A 23,457-nucleotide genomic window follows, 5' to 3' on the forward strand; every position below is an offset into this window, starting at 1 on the left:
CTGTGCGGTTGTGTTTCCGTAGCCGTCGGGTCTCTGACGGGTGCCTGAGTGGCGGTCCTTCTTGTTCCGAGCCTTCTGTCTTTCCATAGGACAGGGCTGTTCTCCATCCCGTCTCTTCCTTCCTTCTGAAGGTGGTGTTTGTCTTTCAGTTCCGCGAGGCATTCGTCCTCCCCTTCCCGCCCCCGGGAACGGACACTTCACCGTTTGGACGTTGTTTGGGCCTTGCGTTTTTGCTTGGAGATCTCCGGCTCTTGTCGACGTTTGGTCTCTTGTGTTTCTAGGAGGTCCGTGCAAGGGTTGCGGCCTCCAGGGTGGCTTCCTCCGCTTTCTCAGAGTGGCTATTGTTGTGGTTACCGCACAAGGGCAGGGTTCTGCCTTTGGTGTCACTGTCCATTTCACCAGAGCGGTCGGTGTCCCCTGGGCCGGAGGCATTGGGCTTCGGCCATGCATTTGTGCAAGGCGGTCACTGGTCTTCCTTGCACACCTTACCGAGTTCTACAGGGTGCATACTCGGGCTTCAGCGGATGCTGTCTTGGGCTGCCTGGTCTGCAGGCGGCGGTTTCTTGATGCCTTCGGGTGCTTCGCCTTGGTGCTGTAGTCCCTCCCCTCTTGGACTGCTATTGAACGTCCCAAGGTCTTCTGTGTCCCCCAAGGAAACTGGGCGAGAAAACGAGATTTTTGTATAACTTACCAGTAAAATCTCTTTCTCGCTCTTTCCTTGGGGGACACAGCACCCACCCATTCTTTGTTTTTATCTACGCGAGTTTCCGAGTTTGTTTTACCCGTTGGGTAGTTGGCTTGTTGGTTCCACTTCTTGGGCTTTGCCTTTTCTCACTACTTGGACACGCAACTGGCAGCCTTTCTCTCCAGGCGGAGGGTATAGCTGTGGAGGAGGGGCTTAACAGTTTTTTCTTAGTGTCACGCCTCCTAGGGAGATGAGCTATACCAAGGTCTTCTGTGTCCCCCAAGGAAAGAGCGAGAAAGAGATTTTACTGGTAAGTTATACAAAAATCTCGTTTTTCTCGCTGACAGCCTTTCATGTATATCGTCCCTCAGAAGCATTTTAGAAGAGTTTTTTTTGTTTAGGTTTTAGAAGCGTTTTTGCCACTATTTTTCTAATCCAGCCCTTGGTACCCTACTGATAAATGTGGACTTGGGGGGGGGGGTCTTCTCTTGGTGGTCCTCTTCATAGGCGTGGAATGGAACAGCGGGGTGCCCTCAGATGGCCTATTATACCGTACGATCACTGCAGAATGTAAGCTGTTGAGGCTGAAATAAAGGGGTATTCCGATTGTGACAAGTTATGCCTTATACACAGGATAGGGGATCCTACCACTGGGACGCCCACCGATCTTGAGGACTGAAATGTCCAACCCCTTGGGGCCCCTGAAATGAACAGAGCAGCAGGGCCCGAGCATGCACACTGCCTCTGCAGGATTTCTGGAGACGGCAGTGTACAGCGCTCAATATTTTCAGAACCCCAGAGAGTGGCAGCACCCCAGAGAGTAACTTGTCACAACTGGAGTACTCCTTTAACCCCCTAACCTCTTCCCTCTTGACAGAACTATGTAATGGGTGGTAAGACCTAAAGGTGACATGTTGTACGTTTATGGCAAAGCAGGTAGTGAGGCGCAGAGTCTACAGCTGTGGGGACAGTCAATCCCCTTCTGCAACGACTGGGATTAAGGATGGCTGGTCTCCTAGTCATTTCAAGATACTGCTGTCAATAGCAACTGTAGCGGAGTGTGACAGCGGAAGAGAACTCCCTCTCAGCTCGTCGCCCCCATCCCTACAGGCAGGGCTTAATGGGCTGCAAGACTTAATACACTGCACTACATAAGTAGAGCAGTGTATTCAGTAATCGGATGGTGTGTAATTAAGAAATATTGGAAAAGCGCCCAACAAACCAACATTTAAAAAAAAAAAAAATTATTTTTATGGTTGAAATCAAGCAAATAAAACCTAATACCTATTTGGTTTCACAGAGTCTAACCATCTCTAGTATAAAAGGATGTGTAAGGCTCCGTTCAGACGTCCGTAGAATGTGTCCGCACCCGTTATGCAATTATCCGGAACACGTGTGGACCCATTCATTCTCTATAGGGCATGAATGAATGCGGACAGCACACAGTGTGCTGTCTGCATCCGGGTTTCCGGAGTGTGGCCACGAACTTCCGATCCGCGGCTCCGAAAAAAAATAGAACATGTCCTATTGTCCGCAATTGCGGACAAGAATAGGCAGTTCTGTGGGGGGTGCCAGCTGGGTGTATTGCGGATCCGCAATACACTACGGATGTGTGAATGGACGTATTTCCGTTCCGCCAAAAAATAGAACATGTCCTGTTGTCCGCATTGACCAAGTATAGTACTATTCTATTAGAGTCCAGCTGTTCCATTCCGCAAAATATGGAATGCACACAGACTTCATCCGTATTTTTTGCAGATCCGTTTTTTGCGTACTGCAAAATACATACGGTGGTGTGCATGAGCCCTAAGAGAGTCTTGCAGGTCTGATACCATTTTAATGGCTAACAAAAGTAGAAGCAATGATGTTACATAGCGAGCTTCGGAGACGTCACCAGTCCAATATGTACAATAAGAACAGACATGGTGGAATGAACGGACACTTGAAAAACAGAATATTAAAGATATTGAGAATGAGTCCGGTGTGAGAGGCTTTATGGTCTCTAAATGATGTCCTCTCAGAGACCTGGTGCCCCCTCTGTCTATAGAAGACGCTTTAGATCTTATGCCATAAATCCTTGGGAAACATTCAGTCCAGTATTCAATGTGTCAAGTAGTTATTCAAGTAGTTAGGCTACTTTCACACTTGCGGCAGTGTGATCCGGCGGGCAGTTCTGTCGTCGGAACTGCCCGCCGATCTGCTGCTGACTGAAAGCATTTGTGAGACGTGTCATGCGGACAGACGGATCCGTCTTGTATATTTTTAAAAAATTTTTACCGGTCTGCGCAGGCCGGAAGGACGGCACTAATACATTCCTGTGGGAAAAAATTCCAGATCCGGCATTCAGGCAAGTCTTCAGTATTTTTTGCCGGAGATAAAACCGTAGCATGCTACAGTATTATCTTTTGCCTGATCAGTCAAAATGACTGAACGGAAGACATCCTGATGCATCCTGAACGGATTGCTCTCCATTCAGAATGCATGGGGATATGCCTGATCAGTTCTTTTCCGGTATAGAGCCCCTGTGACGGAAGTGTGAAAGTACCCTTAGGGCTCTTTCACAGCTGCGTTCTTTTCTTCCAGCATAGAGTTCCGTCGTCGGGGCTCTATGCCGGAAGAATCCTGATCAGTTTTATCCTAATGCATTCTGAATGGAGAGAAATCCGTTCAGGATGCATCAGGATGTCTTCAGTTCCGGAACGGAACATTTTTTTGGCCGGAGAAAATACCGCAGCATGCTGCGCTTTTTGCTCCGGCAAAAAATCCTGAACACTTGCCGCAAGGCCGGATCCAGAATTAATGCCCATTGAAAGGCATTAATCCGGGTCCGGCCTTAAGCTAAACGTCGTTTCGGCGCATTGCCGGATCCGACGTTTAGCTTTTTCTGAATGGTTGCCATGGCTGCCAGGACGCTAAAGTCCTGGCAGCCATGGTAAAGTGTAGTGGGGAGCGGGGGAGCAGTATACTTACCGTCCGTGCGGCTCCCGGGGCGCTCCAGAGTGACGTCAGGGCACCCCACGCGCATTGATGATGTGATCGCATGGCATGTCATCCATGTGCATGGGGCGCTCTGACGTCACTCTGGAGCGCCCCGGGAGCCGCACAGACTGTAAGTATACCGCTCCCCCGCTCCTACTATGGCAACCAGGACTTTAATAGCGTCCTGGCTGCCATAGTAACACTGAACGCATTTTGAAGACGGATCAGTCTTCAAATGCTTTCAGTTCACTTGCGGTGTTACGGATCCGGCGTGTAATTCCGGCAAATGGCGTACACGCCGGATCCGGACGACGCAAGTGTGAAAGAGGCCTTATAAAGGTATTTTCAAGTCTCAAAGAGCCAGAAGAATTTGAGAATACAAATTTATAACACTGCTTGACACGTTGAATACTGAACTGCATTTGTTCCTGGGATTTTTGGTGCACTACAAGATCTAAGGAGTCTTCTATAGACATAGTGGGGGCACCAGGTCTCTAAGATGACCTCATTTAGAGACCATAAACCTTTCACACCCCTTATCTGTAAGATAATGACGACTCCTTCTCAAGATCTTTGCTATTCTGTTGTTTTTCAAGTGCTGCTCTTATTGTGTGTGTATATTGCTGTTTCTTCATACATCCTTGAGGTGAGCCTGATGAAGGGACGGGTGATGGCTCACAAGCTCCATTGCTTCTATTTTTGTTAGCCATTAAAAGATATATAAAACCAGCAAGACTCTTATCTGGTTTCTCTTAACGCAAGCACTAAACTTCTGTATCCTGCACAGTGAACACCTAAAATAAAAATGCCAGAATGGTAGTCTTTGTTAAATTACACTTGGAACAAATGTAATTAAACGTATGTAAGTACCTGAAAAGGCCACCAGTGAAGACTGCATCTGGCCCCACAAAAACCAAGCCCAGACAGCTCCGTCGCCAGAAAGATAAAAAGGTTATGGCTTTTGGAAAGTGGAGACCAAAAAACGTCTGTCCATAAGTACCAAGCTAGGCCATGTTTTCTGTGATTGCAGCGTCCTCTTCAGTCTAGTGGCGGTGCAGTGGAATTACAGCTCTTCATTCCGTTCACTTGAATAGGAGAAGCTGTAATGACACTGCAACGTTGCTACAGGACAGTTTGCCGGTAGACATTGCATGAGCCCTGGAGCCCCTTCAGCTAATCGGCGGAGGTGCCAGGAGTCTGATTTTCCCCCCCCCCCCCCCCCACCAATCTGATATCGATGACCTATTCTGAGGATATGTCATAAATATCATTTTACCAGAATACCCCTTTAAAGAGGTTTTCTTGGCTCTAGCTCTTGACCTCTCAGAAGGAGAATCTGTGGGGGTCCGGCACTCCCTTCTGATTGGCCGTTTCCTGCACACTCTGGCATCACTTTGAACACATCTGTGCTTCTGGCTCCACTCGAGGTGTAGTGGCTGTGCCGGGTTACTGCAGCCTAGCTGCCTTTCCAGTGAATGGGATCGGTCATCAATATCTGGAGCCGGGAAAACCCTTTACATTTTTATTAATTTTTTGTTTCCATTTGCGACTTGTTAAACGCCACTTGCAACAAATCTTGTTTCTAGGGGTGTTTTTACGCTGGAGGCCACTTTTGCCAAAAAGAGGGGCCTGGTGAGGGAGGAGCACGTTTTAAGCACAATGGGAGTAAATGTAGCCATGTTTTTCCCATCATTCTCTGAACACATAGTATTTTATTTTCATAGTGGACACTGCTGTGCAGTAAACCACAAGGTATGGCAGAAAACGCCCTGTCTTCCGTGGTAGCGCCACAGGTTCTGTGCTAGCGGGTGAAATCCATGGCATCAGGCCTTGTGCACACGACTGTATCGATTTTGCTGTCCACGTATAGAACATGTCCTATTCTAGTCTGCAAAATGCGGTCCATGGACTTATTGAAGTTAGCAGGTCCACGAAAAAATGTGGTTGGCACACGGACTGTACCTGTAGTTTGCAGGCCCCAGAACCTATAAGATTGTGTGCACGTGTAACACAGGCTGGTTCCTAGGCTGGTACACCAGTGTAAGATATGAGCAGGTTGGCTGATACTGAAGGGGCAAAGGAAGCAGGCGGATATGAGCCCTGGAATCACAAGGGTTAAACCACCAGATTTATATTTTCCATCAATTCTTTCCCCCCCTAAAATTTAAATGGGCAATGTAATAATTCTGTGACTGTTGTTCCTTCATTCAGAGGTCCAGATGTATTTTTACACCCTGACTGTACCCGTCGGTGCGGATACTTGCAATACTCCATTTACGGCCTGCTGTTCTTAGATTCTCGCCGGCAGCTCGGACCCTGCAGATGACGTCCTAATTCTAGCTGTGCAATTGCTTCTTCTGCTTGGGCCTATACATGGGTTCTCTCATTATTTTATAGTTGGGGGATGTGACGGCAGTAATTGCAACCAGAGCAGGTATTCCCAATGTTCAAAACCTGTCCTGAGCCCAAAGCTCTCGCCTGCCTGTTGTAACCTAGTAGATGCTTCCTTCGGAGGGCACCGTTTTAAACACCCTTTTTTCACTTTTTGCACCTCTGTGTTTGAGCAGCCATAACTTTTTTTTTTTTTTTTTTTTTGTTTCTTTTCATTATTTCACACCAAATAACCTGCTGAGTTGTCCAGCTAAGGGTCAATTCACACTACTGTATTTCTGGGTCCGCATATTGCGTAACGGGTACGGACCCATTCATTTCAATGGGGCAGCAAGAGATGCGGACAGCACACGTAGTTCTGTTCCTCTGCCCCTCAAAAGAGAGCCTATCCTATTCATGTTTGCAATTTCAGACAAGAATAAGCATTTCTATCATAGGGTTTGCGATATACGTTCTGCAAAATGCTGAATGCACACAGCTGCGTTCACATCACCGTTTAGCTTTCCCTTCTGATCCGTCAGAACAGAAAAAAAAACAAAACTGATGCGTTATTTTGAACATCAGTTATGATCGGCGTGCATCGGTTTCTGTCATGACTGTCAGCGATCAGTTATCTTTGACAGGAGAAAGTCCTGCAATATCTGAGCATCGGGTTAGGATCAGTCACTTCTGTCAAAGAAAAAGATGGATTCGTGTTTTTTTTCTGACCAGATTAACGAAAAGCTAGATGGTATGAGCTCAGCCTCAGGGCTCGTTCACATGAACGTGTGATGCCCGTTGCCGTATTGCGGATCCGCAATACACGGGCACCGTTCCGTGGCCATTCCGCCTCACAGATGCGGCCCCATTCATTTCAATGGGTCCGCAAATCTGGACTAACAGAACACTACGGAGTGCTTTCTGGGGTTCCGTTCTGTGCTTCCGCACTGCAAAAAGATAGAGCAAGTTCTTTCTTTTTGCGGAATGGAAGGATCGTGGACCCATTCAAGTGAATGGGTCTGCGATCCCCATGCGCCTGCCCCACGGATGTTGCCTGTGCATTGCGGGCTGCAATTTGCAGTCCACAGCAGGGGCTTTGCACATTTGTGTGAACGAGCCCTTATTTTGGTTGTGTGGATACCTAAAAACATTTTGGCATTTTCTTTTAAAGTGTGTGCAATAAGGAGATTTTTTGTGAAACTCACCTGTAAAATCTTTTTCTCGTCTTTTCCATTGGGGGGGGGGGGGGACACAGACCATGGCATGGGTATAGCTTATGCTACCACTAGGAGGAGACACTATGCAAATAAGAAAAAACAGCTCCTCCCCCACGGGCTTTACCCCCATGCTCCAACAGGAGGACCTCGGTGCGTGCAAAAGCAGTAGGAGACCAAAACCAAATAGTAATAAAGAAAACAGAACCGAGGAATACCGCCCTCAGGCCGTTAACCATAAGGTCCTAATAGATAGAACCCAACCCCTCCTGTAACAGACAAGAATGGGTGGGAGCTGTGTCCCCCAATGGAAGACGAGAAAAAGATTTTACAGGTGAGTTTCACAAAAAATCTCCTCCTTTTCTCGCCCATTCCATTGGGGGACACAGACCATGGGACGTCTTAGAGCAGTCCATGGGGTGGGCCTCTAGAGGGAAACGTCCAATGGTTAAACAGGAACCACAGCCTGCAATACCTTGCGCCCTAGGGCAGCATCAGCCGACGCCAGAGAGTGCAGCTGGTAGAACTTGGTAAAGGTATGTAAGGACGACCAGGCGGCCGCCTTACAAAGTTGTAATGTAGAGGCTCGATTGCGCTTAGCACAGGAGGAACCCTACCCTGGGACAGATAGGCCATGGCAATAGTCGACCGAATCCACCGAGCCACAGTGACCTTGGAGGCCGCCAGACCCTTACGAGGCCCCTCGGGAATCACAAAAAGGGAGTCCGAGCGGCGAAATGGGGCTGTAACAGACGGGTACACCCGCAAAGCACGGACAACATCCAGAGAATGGAGAGCGCGCTCCTTGGGGTTCGCCGGAGCAGGGCAAAAAGAGGTCCTCCTGTTGGAGCATGGGGGTATAGCCAGTGGAGGAGGAGCTGTTTTTTCTTATTTGCATAGTGTCTCCTCCTAGTGGTAGCCTAAGCTATATCCATGGTCTGTGTTCCCCAATGGAATGGGTGAGAAAAAACGGTTGTCACGAATTTATTTTCTTTTTTTTGGGTGAAACTTGATGCAATTTTGCCGCAGATCTCATCCTTCCATTGAAAAGGGTGAAATCCTGGCTGTGGATTTACAAATCTGCATGCCAGGTCAATTTCCACACAGAAGAAAAAAGCAAAGTATACTTGAGATTTGTGTAATCTCATCCTTTTTGCCGGAACTGTTTTGTTCTGCGTTTTTTCGACACGAGAATTCACACAGAAAAATCCTTTGTAATCTACATCTTGTGCAAGTAGCCTAAAAGGGGGTTAGCTGTTCTCATATTGATGGCCTCCCCTCAGGAGAGACCATCTTTATTAAATCGGTGGGGGTCCCGCTCTTGGCGCTCCCATCAGTCAGATGTTCATTTACATGGCTGTGTGTGATGTTCGTACTCAGATGCCGGTATGTTTCATTGCTACCTTATTCCATTCACATCAACCACCCTAAAGCCTATATTACACAGGCTGATTGAGCAAGCGATTGTTTGCAAGGAAGCGTTCCCTCCTGGCAATCGCCTGCTCGCTAGCAGAGGAGACTGCAGCTATTACATGCAGCGATCTCCTCCGCAGCATGGGGAGGAGCTATCGCTATGCCGTTGCTCGTCCCCATACTGTATGGCGGTTTGCCAGCCGAGGATCGCTATTAGACAGCACGATCTGCCGCTGGCAAACAGTGCTTTTGAAGCGTGATTAAAAATACCAGTTGCCCGAACACTGACTGTTCATCGGGTAATCGGCAGTAGTATTACACTGCAAGATGATCTCTAATGAGCGTTCGTACGACGCCCGTTAGTGATCATCTGCCGAAAAATTCCAGTCCTCTTGGGAGTCTGTCGACCCAAATAAACAGCCTCGTAGGGATCTGCTGTACGATTCTGGGATGGGATGCGCCCACGTTTCGGCCGTGTGGACATGACTGAATACCACTTCTCATGGTCGAACTTGGAGTCACTCCTGATTTAGACTTACAAGCACTGACTGGCTCCAGAATAGAGAACAAAAGCAAATGCTTCCCTTCTGCTGTCTCTGCCGGCCTGGCTCCAGGTTTTGGCGCGCGTGTTCTGACTGTGTGAACGCGGCCTGACTTCTGAGCACAATCTGGAAATGCTTTCTCGTTTTCTGCAAAAGTGAAACTGCTGAGCCTCCTATATCGGGCTCCATGACTCAGGCCCCTGGCATTTGTGTGAGCAGCAGGTTTACATTACCAATGTGTTCACGAGTCGGCTCTGCACTCGGAGCCTGTGCACACAGATCTGTTAGCTCTGCCCCTCCGCTGCCGGCGGTATTGTACGCAGAACGGCAGGAGGAAATCTCTCTGGCTGTATTGTAGTGTCCACTGTTGTAGAAGAAAGGCAGGGATACCGTGTTTCCCACACTACTTTTCACATGTCAAAGTGAAGTTTTGATCAGTTGAGGTCTGGGTTGTCAGCACCCCTTCCCTCCGGCTAGCGAGGAGAGACTGCGCCTATTTTTTTTTTTTTTTTTTTAGGATCGCTGCGCTCAGCTATTTCTGGCAGATGAATCGAACAGCAGTGCATTTGCAAGACCTGATGTTAGTTTTATTTGGGAAAGGGGGTACCCCAGTTCTTGTGATTAGTTGGGTTCCCAGTGTAGTGGAATACCCTTTTACGCCTATGAGGCAGTTTACTATGGCTTTGACGCCTTCACAGCAGATGATCGTCTCCCCATGATAGTTCTAATCAATGTCAAATGGATCTGATTAACCTGTCATCTGCTTGACTGTGGCCTCTGAGGGGTTAGATGACAGCGATCGGAGTCCTCTCCAATCCCAATCATTGCTGCGTGGTGTCGGCTGTATTACACAGCACACCTACCGCTTAGGGAGATGGCTTGGCTCTTGAGCCCGCTCCCCACCCATCCTGCACTGCTGACGTTTATTTATGGGAATCTGTCACCAGCGACCTCCCCATCCAGCAGTTTGCATAGACGCATAGCCGAGGCTCTATTCCTGAGTTGGGATACTTTTTCTTACTGTGCAATGAGGGCGCCACCATTGCTCTGGTAACACTGAAGCGGCGCTACTTTCTGCGGCTAGCCCCTCCCTGGCTGATCTCCCACTGCCTGCCCTGTGAATCGAAGCTGCCAGGGAGATGCTTGCCACAGAAAGGAGTGGAGCTTGGTTGCCACAAAAGCAATGGTAACGCCCTCATTGCACCAAATGCCTAACTTGCTTGTTAGGAAAAAGTGTTATAACTCGGGATCAGAGCCTCAGATCAGCAAAAGAAAAACTTTTTACTTGGGTGAACCACAGCTTTGTGCCTGTCAGGAGACAGCAACTTCCAGCACTCCAGATGTTGTGAAACTACAACTCCCAGCATGCCTCATTTACCTTTTGTGGGAGTTACAAAAAACAGTCAAGCAATGTGTGCAAGCTGGGAGTTGTAGTTTGACCACAGCTCGAGTGCAGGAGATTGCTGATCCCAGGTCTGTGCAAACAGTTGGATAGGAGGTTGCTGGTGACTATTTCCTTCAAATGGTTTATCCAGGAATTAATGACCGATCCTCTGGTCGTCATGATCACTACTGATCAGCTGTCTCTGATCTCCGTCATCTCCCAGCAGCATTGCAAGCACAGCGCCATATATTATATAGTGGCAGCGCTTGGTATTGCAGCTCATCCCCATTCACTTCAATAGGGCGGAGCTGTAACTAGGCCATGTGACCGATGAACTATGACATCACATGGCCTAGGGAAGAGGCTGTGGTGCTCACAAAGCGCTGGCATCTTCTAACAGCTGATTAGCGGGGATCCCGGGTGTCTGACCCCCGCCCATCTGATATTGATGCCCTATCCAGAGTATAGATTGTCAATATAAATTTCTGGATGACCCCTTTAAGAAAACTAATTATCAATTGTAATTATTTACAACTTTATAAATTTTGGGGGTTTTTCGGTACTTGCACAGACCCATAGAATAAAAGGTTAATTCCAAATGTGTTGTGTGTGTGTTTTTTTTTTATTTTTTTTTTTTTTGGTTTCTGAATTACATTATATGGTATATTAAATGACAGGATAAAAAAAAAAAAGATAACTTGCCCTGTGCAAAAAAAATAAAAAATTCCTGTGAGTGTCACTTGATTTAGTCAGTGTTCACATATTGTATTTTGAGATGTGAAGCGAGCTAGAACTGGCTGGAACGTGAAAGTTTTCATTGCCAATCCTCATGGTGTGACTGTGGCATCCCAATGTCGTATTGCTGACACTTAGGGCTCATTCAGGCTGCACACTGCTATTTACATGGGCACTGGCCATGTGAATTATGTATCGTGGTGTGGCCCCCATGACTCGAATGGGTCAGCGATCCGCAAAATGAACTAATAGATATAGGATAGGTCCTATCTTTCTTCTGCGGTGATGAGGCACGGACCCAAAGCCCACATAAGCGCTTTGTAGTGTTTCTGTTCTGCAAAAGATGGGACATGTCCTACCTTTTAAAGTATCCTGCGGATCATTGACCCATTCAAGTCGATGGGACGCGGAGCCCTTACGGTCCTGTGAATGGTTCCACTCCTGTCTTTGTGAGTATTTGATCCTGCACATTAGACGACCTCCCTGAAGATTAGAACAGGCCCTTAAGATGTACATTAAGAATGTGTGGAGGGTTTTTAAGTCCTGGAATTGCAACGTGGAAGCGGCCAAAAGCTTAAAGGTCTTGTAAAATGTGAATGATTTGGGAAACAAAAAAACGTTTATTTCTGTCTTTGTAGACTTCACGAAGAGATTCTCGACTTCTACAAATATATGTCGCCACGTCCGGAAGAGGAGAAAATGAGAATGGAGGTTGTCAATCGAATAGAAAATGTGATTAAAGAGCTGTGGCCAAGCGCAGATGTGAGTACGAGTCTCTGCAATGACAAACCCACAACCTAAAGGGCCTGTAACGGGCAGATGATCCAGCGAACAGTTAACATTGCGGAAGATCGCTTCTGACCATTGCCCCATGTAAAGGTGCCAGTCATCCTTTCCAGATGCAGGCTATAGAAAAATGTATCCTCTCCTTCCATTGCCCACCACTAGTCTGACAGTACCAGGGTCCCTGCTGCGAACCATTTCCTGCTCCTGTCTTGACACAGCAGGAAGTGGCTGGGAATGGCGCTCAGCCAATCACAGGCTGCAGTGATTTAACTGCCTAATTCAGTGATTGGCTGAGTGGCAATCCCGCCACTTTTTGCAGCAGCAGGGGGTGGAGTGCAGTGGGCACCTTGGCAGTGTCAATGGGTGGGCAGGAGAGTTACGCTTTATTTTTGTGCTGGAATACCCTTTTAAGTAGTTTGGGGTTTGCCTGAACAGCCTTATGAACAATCTACTTTATATATTGTCAATTGGCGCTTAATATGGGCAGAAATCTGTCGGCCCCTTATTCTCAATATTATGTGTTTTAAAGGGTATCTGGCATCATTAAAAAAAAAAAAGGTCCCATGAAATACTACAGTGTGGTAGAAGCAGAAGAGACCCTGATTACTATGTAATTATCTGTGAACTAATTTTCACTCCCCACAATTTCACTCCCTTCTCTGATGGGCCATTCCTTTATTATTCTTGCTATAGAAGATCCAACTGGGTGTTACCAGTTGAAGGCGTGTCCCTGCGCACTCCGACTCTGGCAGCACTGACAGGATAATGTCAGACTGCAGGAACGCTCTGCCAACTGGTTTCACCCATCTGGACCTTCATTGCCATCTGGTAGCAATTCATTCATATACTTCAAGTAGGAACAATAGTCCTAAGAATAGATACTCCAGAATGAATACCGTACGTGGGAATGCAGATGTAGCCACCGTTATTTTGACTGTCTTAACACAACAAAAACACATTCCAGTCTACACAACAAGGAATTGTACAGCTCCACCCATTGTGCAGTCACTCCAGCGCTGCAGGTGCCGGCTCGGTCCTCTACACAACAGACGGAGAAAATCTGCATGAAATCTGCACCAAAAGCACATAAAGCTGCAGTATTTATTACATTTTTGTGTATTATAATTTTTTTTGTATGTATTTAAAAGGGGTGAAATTGGCTCAAGAATAACGCAAGAACAATTGACATGCTGTGGATTTCAAAATCCCCACAACAGTTTTAATTCCTCACAGAAGAAAAAAAAAAAGCTGAGGGGGTCATTTATTGAGACCGGCGTTTTTGACGCCAGTCTTGGTAATGCCCTGCACTGGCGGTGGATCTGCCTCTACACCTAAAACAGGCATCGAAAATGATGGCACACGCCACGCCCACACTTAGACCTCATGTTATTAGCACCGTGTGCATCCACCGGGCATAAACTAGTGACTGATCCACCTTAGGCTGGTTTCACACGGGTGTTGCGGAAACATCCGCGATTTTTCCCCGTGAGTGCAAAGCGTTTTAATGCGTCTTGCACGCGTGTGAGAAAAATCGCCATGTTTGGTACCCGGACTTCTTCACAGAAGTTCAGGTTTGGGTTCAGTATTCTGTAAATTTTTATTATTTTTCCTTATAACATGGTTATAAGAGAAAATAATAGCATTCTTTAATACAGAATGCTTAGTAGAAGGTCAATTGAGGGTTAAAAAAAATAAATAAAATATTAACTCGCCTCCTCCAATTGATCGTGTAGCTGCTGGTGTCCTGTTCTTTCTCTTTTGTACCTGTGGTGATGTCACTGAGCTCATCACATGGTCCATCACCATGGTGATGGATCATGTGATGAGCACAGTGATATCACCACAGGTCCTTTGACAGGTCCTGAAGAAAGAACAGGACCGGCAGCTACGCGATCAATTGGAGGAGATGAGCTAATAATTATTTTTTTTTTTAACCTTCTAGTAAGGATTTTGTATTAAAAACTATTATTTTCTCTTATAACCATGTTGGAAAAAAAAATAGTGAATAGACTTTCATCCTAGCAACCATGCGTGAATTTTTTATTTTTTTTGGATAACCCGTTTAATTGCCCCTGACGTTTCACTACACTACAAATCTGTATTGAACACCTCCAGTGCATAATGATGAGTCCAGAATATTTGAGCGCTCCTGGCTTTCCTACCCACCTGTCACTGATTGCAGTAGAAAATAATAATAAAAACAAAATAGGGTCTGGGTGAGCCCACCGCTGTGATGTCGACAGCGAGCAGGTAAACTATGAAGGGAAGGCAGCACTGGCACGGAGCGCGGCCTATTCTGCAACCAGCTGATACGGGAGTGCCGGATGTCAGACCCCCGCTGATCTGATAATGATGACATATCCTCAGGATAGGTCATCAATATAAATAAAGTAGACAACCCCTTTAAAGGAGTTCTTCGCAATTATTAAAAGTCTGACAAGCCCTCCGATTGCCTAAAATAACAAATGGTCAACCCCGGTCCACCTGCCGCTGCCTATTTACAAACTGCAGGTTTGCAACGTGTGACTACTGCAGCCAATCACTGTTCTCAGCGGGAGATGCCCGAGGGCAGTGATTGACCATATACCAGCATATCACCCCTGCAATCTGTAAACTAGCAGCAGCTGGAGGACTGGACCAGAGCCGCAGAGAACAGAGCTGGCGACAGGGGTAAACATAACACTATTGTAGGCAGTTACAGGGCTTGTGTGAAGGTGTTAGTTATCTATTAGTTACAACCCCTTTAAAGAACATCTGTCAGCAGATCTGTACCTATGACACTGGCTGACCTGTTACATGTGCGCTTGGCAGCAGAAGGCATCTGTGTTAGTTCATATGTGGCGGCATTGCTGAGAAAAATATTTTATTATATGCAAATGAGCCTTATAGGAGCAACAGGGGCGTTGCCGTTACACCTAGCGGCTCTGCTCTAACTGCAGAGCCCTCTGCAGTACGTCACTGGGAGAAGTCTGCGCCCAGCGTGATCCGTTTTCACTTCCTGGCCCTATCAAAGTGCAGAGGGCATGGTAATTGCAGACCCTCTAGGTGTAATGGTAACGCCCCTGTTGCTCCTAGAGCTTCATTTGCATATCATAAAACGTCCTTTCTTAGCAATGTGGACACATATGAACATGGGACCAACACAGATGTCTTCAGCTGCCAAGTGCACATGTAACAGGTCAGCCAGTGTCATAGGCACAAATCTGCTGACAGATGCCCTTTACTCTGCAGCCAGCCACAAAGGATAGGAATAACGATCCTGAAAGGCAGCTCTGAAACCTGAGCCAAGAGCCAGAGTTACAAAACCTGGGGCTGACCGTATGCTACACATGTGGGGGTCAGCCAAGATCTGAGTGTTTCCGTATTTCCTCCTACTCACAAGGATTCAGGACCATAGCTTGCAAGTTAGGTTTTTATTTTTCTCCCTTTTATTTTATAACAGTTTTGCTTGTTTTATGTTATTTTATTTTCTCTTTAATATCAGAAGGGTTCAGGGAATACAACAATAAAGTGTTTCCGTTTATGCTGTACGGATCCTTTGCCTTGTATAGTATGTCTTGCTGTCTGATTGCTGGAGTGTTTTTTGGGTGTGTTTTTATGCTCGTATTGCAGCATGAGTGGCATAAATTAACCCTAGAAGAATATAAACTCCAGTTTGTGGTGTGGTAAATTTCATTTAATCAGAAAAGCGGTAAATAATATACGTGACGTTTCGGCCACAATCCGACCTTTATCAGACTGGTACCGCTAGAGGGACTGTACAGATGGCAGGCGTAGTCACAGGAATTGCTCATTCAATGCTGCTAGTGGTTATGGTAACGCCTCTAAATTTAACCCTATGCAGTCACACCCACTTAATAATTTATATATATATATATTCAGTACAGACCAAAAGTTTGGACACACCTTCTCATTCAAAGTTTTCTTTATTTTCATAACTATGAAAATTGTAGATTCACACGGAAGGCATCAAAACTATAAATTAACACATGTGGAATTATATACATAACAAAAAAGTGTGAAACAACTGAAAATGTCATATTCTAGGTTCTTCAAAGTAGCCACCTTTTTGCTTTGATTACTGCTTTGCACACTCTTGGCATTCTCTTGATGAGCTTCAAGAGGTAGTCACCTGAAATGGTTTTCACTTCACAGGTGTGCCCTGTCAGGTTTAATAAGTGGGATTTCTTGCCTTATAAATGGGGTTGGGACCATCAGTTGCGTTGTGGAGAAGTCAGGTGGATACACAGCCGATAGTCCTACTGAATAGACTGTTAGCTGCTTTTTTTCTTGCCATAATACAAATTCTAAGTAAAGAAAAACGAGTGGCCATCATTACTTTAAGAAATGAAGGTCAGTCAGTCCGAAAAATTTGGAAAACTTTGAAAGTAAGGGCTATTGGACCATGAAGGAGAGTGATGGGGTGCTGCGCCAGATGACCTGGCCTCCACAGTCACCGGACCTGAACCCAATCGAGATGGTTTGGGGTGAGCTGGACCGCAGAGTGAAGGCAAAAGGGCCAACAAGTGCTAAGCATCTCTGGGAACTCCTTCAAGACTGTTGGAAGACCATTTCAGGTGACTACCTCTTGAAGCTCATCAAGAGAATGCCAAGAGTGTGCAAAGCAGTAATCAAAGCAAAAGGTGGCTACTTTGAAGAACCTAGAATATGACATATTTTCAGTTGTTTCACACTTTTTTGTTATGTATATAATTCCACATGTGTTAATTCATAGTTTTGATGCCTTCAGTGTGAATCTACAATTTTCATAGTCGTGAAAATAAAGCAAACTCTTTGAATGAGAAGGTGTGTCCAAACTTTTTGGTCTGGACATCACTTTTATAATGCTTTGAAATGCCTAATTTATCAGTTCCTTACAGCCTGTCATTGTAACAGTGACAGGCTGCCTGCTCAGTCTGATTGGTTGGCACACAGTCTTGGGGGTCTTTATTTGGCCCCCAGCCACCATGATAACCCCACGATAGCATTGGTAGGGGGTTGATGGGATCAAAAGGAGTCCCTTCCATCTGTCTGCCTAGATGCAAGGCTGCTAGGATCAGAGTCATCCCGGCCATTACAGCGACAGTCCACATGCAGTTGGCACCGGGATGTTTGTGTGGCCCGAAATTGGGCCCTATCTGTAGGGGCAAGGCTAATGGCGATTATCAAGATTTTGTTAAAAATTGATTTCAACCTAAACAGTGATTTTGAGTCGGGTTAATGAAGCAGCCCTAGTAAAGGTGTTTGACTCTGTGCTCGGATACTTTTTCTGTATTCCTGCTTTTGGATCGGTCAAGGCCACGACTGCCTTTCTCGCCTTAACATTTACTGCTCCTGTGCAGCCGATAACAATCAGATGTTGATTTTCTCACAGGGAAATTCAGGTTTACAGAAGGTCTGGAATTATTCCACGCTCATGAGGTGGAAACTTTACAGCTGTCCTTCAGCCGGTGCAGCATGAAGTCTGTTAAAGGGATTGTCCAGCAGGATGAAACTTCTTAAATGGGCAGATTGAATACAAAAATAAAAGGCATTGCTCACCACAGTGATTCTCCATCCAGGTGCCGTTCAAACACTTACTGGGTCCCATCTAAACACGGAAAATGCCCACTCAGTTGGTGACCCAGCGATTGGCGGAGCAGCCATTATGAGTATCGGGACCACACAGCAAGAGAGTGGAATGGCCGTAGCCGGTGTTTTTAGAAAATGGGCAGAATGGTTTAAAAAATAATAATAAATAAATGTTAAAGTTTTGCCGGACAATCCCTTTATGTATGTGCCATTTAGTTTTATACTAGATTCAATACTTTCCAGTCGTGGCTTTTGTCTGTCCATTTGGAAAACCAGCTGTACGTTTTTGTCTTCTAGGTTCAGATATTTGGGAGTTTCAAAACGGGACTTTACTTGCCTACCAGGTAAGGGGTTTAATTAACTATTAAAATTGTATTCTGGTTACATTAAAGGGGTCTACCCATCTTGGCCATTTGGTTCATACATTTAGAATTGAGCCGAAAGACTCGCCACACGTGTGCGGCCACCCTTGATTCATTCCTATGGGAGTGCCAGAAATAGCAGAGCGCTGGCTTAGCTGTTTTCCGTAAGCCCTATAGAAGTGAATGGAGAGGTGGGTGTGCTTGTGTGGTGCGCCTCCCGTTCATTTCAATGGGACTTCTAGAAATAGCCAGGCGTGCTGCTCAACTTTTTTTTTTTTTTCAGTGCTCCCGTATGAATGAATGGAGGGCTTCCATGCATGTGCTGCGAGACCTCCAGCACTTTGCTGGTTCTGTTTTTAAGTATAGGTGCGGGTCCCTAAGGTGGGACCCTCACCTATCAGACATTGGGGGCGTATCCTAGCAATGTGTCCCCAATGTCCAAGATGGGAATAACCCTTTAAAGTTATCCTCTACCCACAGGACAGCGGATAACTATTAGATCGGTGGGGGTCCTACCGCTAACAGAACGGGGACCCATACCCCCTGCAGCCCTTTACCTTGTCTTGCTCTTTTCTAATTAAAAAATTATTTGTCTTTTGTAGCGACATTGATCTTGTGGTTTTTGGGAAATGGGAGAATTTACCACTTTGGACTCTTGAGGAGGCATTGCGAAAACACAAGGTGGCCGATGAAAACTCTGTCAAAGTACTGGACAAAGCCACAGTGAGTTGATCAGTACTGTACCCATCTGTTACAGGGAATGAATCCTCAGAACATTGATCTACCCTCAGGATAGGCCATCAATACCAGATTGGTGGGGGATCGACTCCAGGGAAGGGGTTGTGATGCCACTGCACAACCCCTTTAAGGGTCCATTCACACGTCTGCAAAATGGTTCTGCATCCGTTCTGCAATTTAGCAAAACGGGCGAGGACCCATTCATTTTTAATGGGGCCGCAAAAGATGCGGACAGCACACAGTGTGCTCTCCGCATCTGCACTTCCTTTCCACGGCCCTACAAAAAATAGAACATGTCCTATTCTTGTTCGCATCCACGGGCAAGAAAAGGCATTTATGTTTATAGTCCGTGTTTTGTGGATCCGCAATTTGTGGACCGCAAAACCGTTGCAGACGTTTGAATGCACCCTAAACATTAGGGTATTTGTTGAAATCTATAGAGTTGCTGAAAACCTAGAATAAGACAGGGTGGCTATACACACGGGTGAGGCCTGACTGCATTACCCCTGTCATGTCCTGGTTTTAAAGGGAATTGGTTGTCTATTCCTGGATACTGTGTTAATTTGCTACCTTTGTTACAGTTAAAGGGGTTGGCCAGTTTCCTATATTGGTGACCGATCTTCATTAGTATAGCTGTTCTCTTCAAGCAGTTGATTGTGTGGGGGGGCGGCGTGTGTCCTTTCTCAGTTAACACTTCTAAAAGTAGATACGACTGGTGGCAGGCTGGAACTCGACATGTGTGACCACCTTATCAAGGTGGACAGAGATGGGGGGGGGGGGGGGGGTGACAAACATCAGGTAGTGCTAAATCAGTGATTACACTAAATTGTTCATTACATGCAGTTGCAAAAGTATTCAGACATCCTTCTCATAAATTGGCCCTTGGATATACGTAGAGCTTACTCCCCATTGTGTTACTTATTAGCAGGTTGTTATTGCTGCCTTACTGTTTTTTTTTTTTTTCTTTTTAGGTACCTATCATTAAACTAACAGATTCATATACTGAAGTCAAAGTCGATATAAGTTTTAATGTTCAGAATGGGGTGAAAGCAGCTCAGCTCATCAGGGATTTTATCAAGGTTAGAAATTGGCTTCATTAATGTGCATATATTTGCTTAAAGCGTCACTGATTGTTATCTGCTTATTTTTCTTAAAGGGATTCGGTCATGACATTTGAGGCCTATAACCTAAACATATGGCCAGGTCCCTACTAATGACCTGAATCCGAAACTGTCCTTATTAAATCTGCCTGTGGCTCTATTAGCACATAAAACAGTTTTTTATAACCTGTCATTCACCTACCTAAGGTGCCCAAGGGGACGTTGCTTCATACAGGGTGCCCGGCTGTAGCCATCTCCATCTGGTGGTGCCCAGCGCCGCCCTCCCTTTCTATAGAGCCGCCTTCCTCACCTCAGCGTCGCCTCCCTCACCACAGCACCGCCTCCGAAATCGTCCCCCTTTATTCATTGATTGGTAACATGCGCTGCATGCTCTTTGCTAGAAGCCCTGTATACTCATAGCTGCAATGCATATACATCTCCTATCTATTGATGTTACATACGTGGATGCTGTTCTGTTCTTTGTCCACCAGGTGTCCCCTTGTTCTATTTTCAGTGTGGATTTTTAACCTTTGTGTGTCGTGTGTCTAGGCCTCGTTCACACTACTGTTCTTGATTTCAGTTGTTCTGCTTCTTTAGATGAGCAGAAAAAAATCATGGAATTAAAGTCCGTTCAGTTTTTTTTTTTTTTTTTTTTTTTTTTTTTTACTGGACCAAAAAAATAAATATATATTTATATAAATATATATATATTTTTTTTCTTTGTCTGCTTTTTTTTGACAGACTTTGCAATGGATGCCACGAACAAGGCTTTTAACAGACGGGCACAAACCCTAAATACTTGCATGCACTACTTTTTTGGAGCGCAGAGGCACGGACAAACCCCACGGACTCACCCCATAGTGCTTCCATGGGGGTCCGTGCCTCCGTTCCGCACCGGACCTTCCGGCTTGCGGACCTGTTTAAGGCCATGTGTATGAGGCCTTAATCAGACCTCAGCTCAGACCCCCAGTGTTATTTAGACCTCACATTAGACTGCCCGTGTTAATCAGACCTGTGTCTTATAAACCATTCTGTGTAAATTATGACCATATAAATTTTCTAACTATTCTGTTTCAGAAATACCCAGTTCTTCCATATCTAGTGCTGGTTTTAAAGCAGTTCCTATTACAGAGAGACCTTAATGAAGTTTTTACTGGCGGCATAGGGTCCTACAGTCTCTTTTTAATGGCCGTCAGTTTTCTGCAGGTGAGATGCCCTCATTACTCTATGATAAGTATTGGTAACCTGAAGCTGTCATTTAGGAGATGGCTAGTCAAGTGAACATTCTTGTGTATGTGTCAGACTGGTAATGATTTTCTGGATTTATTGCTGGTTTGTCATGCCTCATGCTTTTCACAGCTTTTATGAAGTTCTTTTCCTCTTTTCTCCAAGACAGTTTTTAAAGAATTATACTGATGACCTATGGGGCGAAAAATACGGGAGTTTAGGTATTGGGTGACGGCACAAAGTGAAAGTACCAGTCGCACAGTTAGAAAAACAGTTAACACTTTGTGACAGAATGGATCAATATTTTTAGTACAGGCCAATTGAATATTATATTTTTTAGCAAAAAATGAGTAAAATGCAGTCATAAACAAAAATTGCCTCTGAAGGTGTACATAGCCTTTAAGGGGTTGTAAATGGGAGCTGTGCTGCCTCCAGCCAGATGTCGAACCTCTACCGATCCGATACTGATGACCTATCTGGGACATCAGTATCTGAGTATCTAAAAGGTGGACAACCCCTTTACTGACATTACTAGCCAAATAAACTGCTTGCATCACACCAGGGCTCTGCCATCCAGTAGTATTTTGCAGAGTATTTTCCCATCTCAGTACCGTCTATTTATCTACCTGACTTCTCCTTCTAAGTAACGCGCCGCCTGCAGTTTGGATGGCAGGTTTAACACATGGGGTTTATTTTACCTATGGATAGTATACGCTTTTATGTTTCAAATACTAAAGCGTTTTTTTTTTTTTTTTCTGCAGTTGCACCCACGAGAAGACGCCTGCAGTCCAGATGCCAACTATGGGGTTTTGCTGATAGAGTTTTTTGAACTTTATGGAAGGCATTTTAACTATTTAAAAACTGGAATCAGAATAAAAGATGGTGGCTCATATGTTGCCAAGGATGAGGTACAAAAAAGCATGTTGGATGGGTACAGACCGTCTATGCTGTATATTGAAGATCCGTTGCAGCCTGGTAAGTATGTAACAGCCTCTGTATCATAAATATCTTAAAGGGGTACTGCAGTTTTTTTTTTTTTATATATATATATTTTTTTTAAACTGATCTATCGTCTGGATAGATCATCAGCATCTGATCGGCGGGGGTCCGACACCCGGGACCCTGCAGATCAGCTGTTTGCGAAGGCAGTAGTGCTGTGGCCTTCTCACTGTTTACCGCAGGCCCAGTGACGTCACCACTAGTATCATTGGCCTGGGCGGGGCTAAGCTCCATTCAAGTGAACAGAGCTTAGCCCCGCCCAGGCCAGTGTTGCTAGTCATGACATCACTGGGCCTGCGGTAAACGGCTAAGGCCGCGGCGCTACTGCCTTCTCAAACAGCTGATCGGCGGGGTTCCCAGGTGTCGGACCCCCGCCGATCAGATGCTGATCTATCCAAAGGATAGATCATCGGTTTCAAATAACTGCAGAACCACTTTTACGTTTCTTAATGAACCTAAAGTAACTTTTTTTTTTTTTTTTTTTTTTCCCCCTCCGTTCTTTCCCAGGCAATGATGTGGGGAGGAGTTCATATGGAGCCATGCAGGTGAAACAAGCCTTTGATTATGCATTTGTTGTCTTAAGCCATGCAGTATCGCCCATAGCCAAGTTCTATCCCAATAATGAAAGTGAAAGGTAAGCTTTGACTACATCTGATGCCAAAATTGTATCCCTTGCCTCTAAAACTTGTTGAGAGCACAAAGCATCTGATAATGGGTAACCTATTGGGTTGTGGATCTGTAAGACTGTTTTTTCAGTGGTGAAATCCCATTTAGCTCTTCAATGCTTCCTCTTAAAGGGCATCTGTCAGCAGCTTTGTCCCTATGACACTGGCTGACCTGTTACATGTGCGCTTGGCAGCTGAAAGAATCTGTGTTGGTCCCATGTTTATATGTGCCCACATTGCTGAGAAATTTATTTTAATATATGCAAATGAGCCATTTGAAAGTGTTAACTTTATTCTTCTTTAACCATTTGTACAATAACTTGTGCTTAGGATTGTCGTCTTACTGTATGACCACATTCTCTTGAGATTCAGCTCGCGGACAGATGTACTGACCTTTTTTCCTTTTAGAATTTGCTGGTATAATTCAGAATTCATTGTTCCATCAATGATGGACTCGTGAACATTAAAGGTATTGTCTCTCTCCAGCAAATGTCATTGATCATGTAGAAAAAGTTAATACAAGGCACTTGCTAATGTATTGTGATTCTTCATGTTGCCTCCTTTGCTGGCTGGATTCATTTTTCCATCACATTATACATTGCGTGTTTCCATGGTTACGTCGACCCTGCAATCCAGCAGCAGTGGTGGCCATACTTGCACACTATAGGAAAGAGTGCTGGCCTTTCT

General features: G+C 45.5%; 1 protein-coding gene across 2 annotated transcripts in view; it reads left to right on the top strand.

Moving 5' to 3' along the window:
* Window positions 1–23,457, top strand: part of TENT4B (terminal nucleotidyltransferase 4B) — a 64,370-nt gene that overhangs the window by 19,974 nt on the left and 20,939 nt on the right. For both annotated transcript variants that reach the window (XM_044269513.1, XM_044269514.1), the window contains exons 2-8: window positions 11,961–12,084; window positions 17,977–18,023; window positions 18,644–18,764; window positions 19,751–19,858; window positions 20,957–21,085; window positions 21,868–22,081; window positions 22,613–22,739. In XM_044269513.1, the coding sequence (XP_044125448.1) occupies window positions 11,961–12,084; window positions 17,977–18,023; window positions 18,644–18,764; window positions 19,751–19,858; window positions 20,957–21,085; window positions 21,868–22,081; window positions 22,613–22,739 (870 nt within the window). The remainder of the gene's footprint in view (window positions 1–11,960; window positions 12,085–17,976; window positions 18,024–18,643; window positions 18,765–19,750; window positions 19,859–20,956; window positions 21,086–21,867; window positions 22,082–22,612; window positions 22,740–23,457) is intronic.

This window comes from Bufo gargarizans, chromosome 10, assembly GCF_014858855.1.
Source record: "Bufo gargarizans isolate SCDJY-AF-19 chromosome 10, ASM1485885v1, whole genome shotgun sequence".
In the NCBI taxonomy this organism is placed as follows: domain Eukaryota; kingdom Metazoa; phylum Chordata; class Amphibia; order Anura; family Bufonidae; genus Bufo; species Bufo gargarizans.